This window comes from Watersipora subatra, chromosome 6 (assembly GCF_963576615.1).
Source record: "Watersipora subatra chromosome 6, tzWatSuba1.1, whole genome shotgun sequence".
NCBI classification, from domain to species: domain Eukaryota; kingdom Metazoa; phylum Bryozoa; class Gymnolaemata; order Cheilostomatida; family Watersiporidae; genus Watersipora; species Watersipora subatra.
The window spans coordinates 65,944,707-65,951,676 of NC_088713.1; the positions used below are offsets into that span (position 1 = coordinate 65,944,707).

The 6,970-nt window shown below is 47.3% G+C and overlaps 1 protein-coding gene across 1 annotated transcript; it reads right to left on the reverse strand.

Moving 5' to 3' along the window:
- Window positions 1-4,084: 4,084 nt before the first annotated feature.
- LOC137398454 (uncharacterized) lies at window positions 4,085-6,271 on the reverse strand. Its single transcript, XM_068084567.1, has one exon. It carries the CDS (start codon window positions 6,269-6,271, stop codon window positions 4,085-4,087), a length of 2,187 nt encoding a protein of 728 aa, XP_067940668.1.
- Window positions 6,272-6,970: the final 699 nt, after the last annotated feature.

Below are 6,970 nucleotides of genomic sequence, written 5' to 3' on the forward strand. Positions count from 1 at the left end.
CATCTTAACTCATGTTATTCTCATACAGGAGGAGAATCAGTGACATGTTTCTTTTGTAATAAAAAGCTTTCAAACTTTGATCATGGGGAGGATGTGTAGACAAGGCATGCTCGATGCTCCCCAAACACGCTCTTTCATAAGGTGCTACAAAGGCAAGACAGTATCAATCAAGTACTTGAAACACATGGACCATACGTTGAACCCCGCTCTGAGCTTAGAACAACTGTGAGTCGATTACAAATGCAACATATCTACTGTTACGAAAAATGTCTATTCTTAGTTCACACGAGGAAAAAAACTCTAATAAAACCTTGAGATAAATAAAACATTAGTTTCGTATAAGCAGTCCAGCCTCACAAAATTTTCACTGATTTATTTGGCTGACAAATGCAACCAATGATGACACAAGCTATATTTTGACATCATTGCCTTGACATCATTATTTTAGTAATCAACTGACCAATAGCATAGATTTGATAACTACCCAATCACATTGATTGCTTCACTTAATGATTTTATAAAACCTAACATTGCCTGATCACCACAGATCTATTGTTTTGGGCCCAAATAAGGTTAATATAGGTTTCATTCTATTTTCAGTCAAAGAATGGGTGAACTAGGCATAAGAGATAAAGTTGGCCAGCAATATATTAAACTTACTGTATCTGCTCACAAGTCAGCAGCATCAAAGCTGCCATTAACGATATTAGTGAACGCTAGCGTATCTGTGGGCTTGATGATACTGTCTGCTGCTGTTTCATGATTAGCTGGCTGATTGTTCCCAATAAAAATGTTTAAATTCCAAAATATAACAGAAAAATACATGTAATGCCATTTGGAATAAAAACAAAATCGCTCTGAATGAATATACAGTAACAAATCTCTGACAAAAACTATTTAAAATAATAATATAATAAAAAATAATGATCCTGCAACCAAAAACAATTACAAGTATTAATTTCATATAAAACTATGGTATAAGTTGATCCAAGCAAAGCAGATGCCTGTAATGTGTTTTGCAATGCCTTTTATTTTGCCTCTAATGTGTTTCAGACTTGATAATTGTGAGAAATTCTGCACAGCCTGCAGTAGTTCCACATACATATATACGTGGATACTTGTATACAATTTTGTCTACGACTGAAGACGTTTGTCGTAAAGGTTTGACTGTAGAGGTGTGACTGTGGAGGTTTGACTGTATAGGTGTAAGTGTACTAGTGGCTTGCTGGTGCCATCTTAATTTACCTTCAATCTTACCTTTTTTATTTATGAAGCGACGAAGCATAGGGGAACTTCAATGCTTTTTAATAAAATCGTTTGAAATGAAATAAAATCTAAGCAGCCCAAGTTTCTGACCTTGACCCACAAACTTGCAGATCCTAATTTCAAGCTGACATTATGGCAAATCGACTGGGTCTTATTTATCACTGTAATATTTTGTTACAGACTATTCTGTCTTTCTTCCGCTTATAACATCAGCCACTGCCTGTGCTACAAATGTATGCTCTGTCCCTACTAACAACAATATCAGCACATATTCTTTCGAAAGAATCAGAAGCTAATTGCTCAAAAATTTTACATTAAATTATATGATCAATGTGGGAAGCGCAGTGTTACATTTTTGAATGCTTTATATTATTATTATACATGTATATATCATATTGTATCATATCATATTTATCGCTCAAACTTGTGCTCGTTTGCTCAGTTGTCCGAGGTTACTTACCAGTTGCTGAGCCTTTTTCGATGGCAGAGAAGCTCGGTGACCACGGTGACCAGGGGGTCAGTCCCTGTATGGCTCTTGCTACAGGGCTCTGCCACAACATTATCATGTATACTGTATAAGCATTACAAATTGCGACATTACATTACACATTTGGCTTTTGCCATGACAGCATTGTGATACCAGAAACAGTTAATTGGAGCCACAAGCACTTTGTAGATTTGTACATGTATGTATTGTACATGTATGCATTACGTACATATGTGTGTACAATTTAGCTCATGTATTGTACACTTGTTTATTTGTTAAAAATTTTATTATGTTTCTTGTTTGTGGCATAAATGTTCTTCTCCTTTGTACCGTGCTATTGTACTGTATGCAATGTAATTGGTGTTACTGTCATAAATAATACAAGCTACCCATGTTCTCAGCCAGTCACAATAAATATTGTGTATAACCAATGATGCTTTGATATATATCTGAACTATGACTAAAATGTCATAGTTGGAGTAAATTGGATAACCTGTACATTTATAATCTGTACAGCTCTGGCTAACGTATGAATATTTAATAGTTCTGTATCACAGACCTTATATGGTACTTGGGACCAGATATTATGACCCATTCATGCCTATTATACATATGGTACTTAGTGACAGGTGCCGTGACTCATTCATTCCTATTATACATATGGCACTTGGTGACAGGTGATATGACCCATTCTGGCCTACTATACATATGGTACTTAGTGACAGGTGCCATGACCCTTTCATGCCTAGTATACATAATAGCTCTATTTTCCAGTCTCAAGTTGGCTGGTCAGCTCAACAATGCACATTTTGATGGCTTGCTGAAACTTTGATTTAATTTTTAAAGTAAGGAGGAATGGAAATGGGTAAAGGAGAATATTCAATAGAGCTAACAATGGCTTTAATAGATTGTTGATAATTTAATGAAGAATTTTATTGTTAGCTATATGTCCCTTGTATAGAAAAAGCACATACTTGGTGTGAGAAGGTGTGGCTACATGGGTCAAAAGTAATTGTCAAACTGCGGCCACCGTCATACGTACTTAATGATTAATAATATTTGTAAGTTACTAAGTAAAAATAACGCAGTACCAGACTGCCAGCCGTGACACTCCAAAACTTCCCCTTATGTCACCCTTACTCTACCTGCACGTTTTACCAGAAAACACCGTAGTGCCAGACTACACCAGTAGGGTTACTCACGAGTCACCAAGACTCAGAAAGACTCTTAACAATCCTTTCTCAAATACGACAGCACAGAGTCACAAGCTACGCAAACGGAGCTTGGATTCCCAATGACAACATGGCCGTTTTTTCTCGTCCGGTGGCGCATGCCCACGAACCCTTCCGAGCTATCGGCGGGCACCACGTGACTACTAACTCACATTTCCCCCAGCTTTTAAGAAGCTACCAGCTATCCCTCATAGTCATTCAAATACTGGGGACGCCGTCGCTCTCGCTGCGACCGCCTGAGCATTAACGGTTGAAGCTCAGGTTCATCAGGATCTAAATCCCCGGACGGAACCCCAGCAGTCTGAGGCTCATCATCCATGTTTTGAACTTCATCCTCGGCAGTCTGAGGACCGTCCTCCACATCCCCCTCCGAGACCTCAGCCACCTCACAGGGATGCAGCTGAGGCGGTGGGGGAGCAGCAGAACCGCGTAATCTATTTAGATTAGGCCGGCCGTCTTCGACCAGTTCACGGATGCCGTTTTCCCTACAACGGTCAGTGCCAAACCGCCGTTTGCGGACATCCCTCACATGCCTCGGCATGCCATTCACGCACACGTTGTGCTTTGAAACGACTCCGGTAATCACTCCCGGTGCCCACTGCCTAGTGCACGACGGAGTCGAGGGTTTCACCCACACCTCATCGCCGACAGCAAACTTGCCTTGACTGACCTCATCTAACCCGCGTAGATTGACGTCAAAAGGCACTCGCCATGAATATCGATACAGATTATTCAAGGGTACCGAACCCCCATCTGTACCCTTGCGAGGCGTGACATTATACCAGAGCGTCGCCTCCTCGGGGCTAATTCTTCTCCTCTCGGCAATCCTCTTGATTGTCCGGTGATTCCTCTCAACGATTCCGTTGCCACTCGGGGCGTAAGCGGCACGAAATCTCAGAGAAATCCCCCACTCGTCAGCGAACTGTGCAACAGTTGCTGACCTAAACGCCATGGAATTGTCTATTAACAATTCGTCACACGGCCCTCGCTCAATTACGATCGTGCGTAACTGAGCCACGATGTGCGCTGCCGTCTCACTTGGCAAGCGGCGCCAGATAGCGAAACGTGACGGCCCGCAATCAACCATGAACAGGAACACCTAGCCGCCATAATGAGTCACGTCTATGGCCAGCCGACACCAGTTCCCCTCGACAGCCAAGCTGCCTGTTTCCACGAGGTTCTCACCTCTCGGAGCCGGGTCAACGCGCTGACAGGCCTCACAGCCAGCCAGCTCGCGTTTGACCTGCTCCCGTGTAAAGTCACTGCGTACTTGCTGAGCAAGGTACAGTGTTCTCTCGACACCCAGATGGTGAGGCAAATGAGCCACCCACACAGCATACCCGAGGGTCTCGCCGGTAAAGATGGCAGCAGCCATGCTCTCGGCCTCGCCTCCACTCATCCCACGATGCCCGAGCCACTTCTTGGGCACCCTCGTCATCCTATCCGCCTTGTTCTCCACAGTAGGTACAAGACGCATAGTGACCGATAAGCCGTACTCGGTGATCGTATCACGGATCAGCCCCAGCCGACGCTTCACCAGCATCTCTGCAGCACCTTTCGTGCGAACACGATTGCGCCCGTCAATTGTATTTGACATCCAATTGACAACTGTGAGAGAGTCAACCGCCAAGGTGAAGGTCTTGAACCCCCATGCAATAGCCAGGTTAACACCTCGTCCCACAGCTTCCAATTTGGCAACAATGATGTGTGAATGGTCTGACTCCTTCCTCAGCCACGACGCATCCTCAACAATGCTGCCATCAACCTCGATTGCCACACCGAGGCCCAGAGAGCTAGCATCTGTCCACACAACGACCGAACCGTCCGGTCTTATGTGCCATGGACCCCTAACAGGGTCCTCCTGGCATACCCTTGTGTAAAGCTCACTAGCTAGCGAGCTGACCTCCTTTTCAACAGGGGCATCCCAGGCTCCGTTGCATCCCAGCCGCTTCAAGAAGCTGCAATAGGGCCGCAACCACCCAGCCACTGGGTAATGACCAACAAGTCGGCCACAAATCGAGAAAAGCTCTCTCTTAGTCAGCCCAGCTGGCTCAAGATGAATTTCGGAGAGTGCAGTTCCCCGTGACATCTGCAAATGTCCACGAGTATTTCCTTTCAGAGAAATGCCCAACAACCGACCTCCATCAAGGCCCTCCGGCTCTTTTGTCGCCAGTCCATACTTAGCAAGGTGCTTCCTCAGCTCCTCCACGCCAAGCACAGACTCCTGCACCACTATATCGTCGATATTATAGTGGTCAGTCCCTCGTCGGACCCGCTCGTCGAGTGAAAGAACCTTGCCTAGGATTTTGGTCATGATCCTAGGCGCACACGAAAGCCCGAAGCCTAAACGTGTCAGCGCATAAGGGACCCCCTTATACTTCACGACCTGGTATTTCCACAGGTCCTCCGAAACATGGATTTGTAGGTACGCGGACTTGAGGTCAACTACCCCAAGTCTGCCACGCAACTGTCTCCACTTCCGGATTTTCTCGCCGCACACAGCGACCGCGTCACCTCCCGTGTGACTCTCGACAAACGCGTTCAGCTCATGGTAGTCCATGACTGGTCGCACTTTGTCCTTCGTTGGTTGGAACACAGCCAAAAGGGGGATAATACCTTCAATGGGCCGACTCCACCTTTTCAACCAACCTTTTGAGATCCAGCTCTCAATTTCAGCACAGTACCGCTCATGCAGGTTAGGTGCCCGAGTACACTTGTACTCCGCGACCCGGGTTTGCAATCCTTTCGGAGATTTCCTTGACCACCGCCAGCTAACGGTCCATCGGCCTTGGGCAAAAGTGGCAACAAAATTGGGGTCGTCGACTCGCAGTGACACCAGATCACCACCCAACCCCGACAACGGTGCCACCCTTGCCACCCCGCATGCGCAGCCAGCCCCAGTATCCTGCCCAGCAGGTACTCCACAGCATCCATTCTGATAGGGTTTCCCCAACCTGACCGAATACTTCGCATCACTTCCTCTACGGACAGTGACGCCTCCCATGTGGTCAATGACGTCGCCACCCAGCAAGCAGTCAACCCCAAGATTGCACAGCTTGTCCATAACGAGTGCCGTAACGCCGAAACAGTGTCCCTGTACACCGACGACCACCCGACACTGACCCTTCACATGAGACGCCTTACCATCCGCTGTCAACAGCGGGTGGCTCGGCCTAAGTTGGGTTGAGCCTGTCAACACCTGCGGACTTACCAGAGTCCTCTCGCTTCCAGTGTCAACCAGACACTGAAAACCGCAACCATTCAGAATTGCTCGAAAGACCAGCATACGACTGCTCGTCGTAGGCTCGCCAGTCGCCCCGGACAGCCAAGGACTGTCCCGCAGTACACTCTTACTGCTTGCATGTGACCTCCAGCCTCCCCCTGTCACGCCAACGCCACCTCGGGTCCCTCTGATGTTATGGGACCCCTCGTAAGCCTGGCTTACACGGTGTCCATATGAGAGGATGCGGCGCCCCGAGTTGCATCCTCCTGATGAAAACCCGGCTCATCCTCCGTGAGCCCTGCGCCGCCCCAGGCGGTGGCCGTACAGGACAATCCCGTACAAAGTGCTCTGTGCTGCTGCACCTGAAACACCCGACCCTCTTGCCAGAAGAGGTCTTTTTCGCCCCTGTACCAGACAAAGGCCACTTAATACGTGGGCAGTCCTTCACCCGGTGTGAACCCCCACATCGAAAGCAACTGTCTTTGCTTCCCGGCTGCTTGCTAGAAGCAGCCCCCAACTGCTTGCCAGAAGCAGTCGCTGGCCGGTTACCAGAACTGGCCGCTGAGCTAATTGTTGAGGGGCGACCCTCAACAGCTCTCCGGGAAACCAAATTTCCCCTCACTCGGTTCAGCACTGAACCAAAGTCAGTAGTATATGCCTGATCGTGCGTAACTGCCCACTCGTAGACTGACTCGGGCAGCCCTTCATAGAACTTGGTCCTAAAAACCAGGTCCTCCAGCGTCACCCCCAGTCTACCGCCGA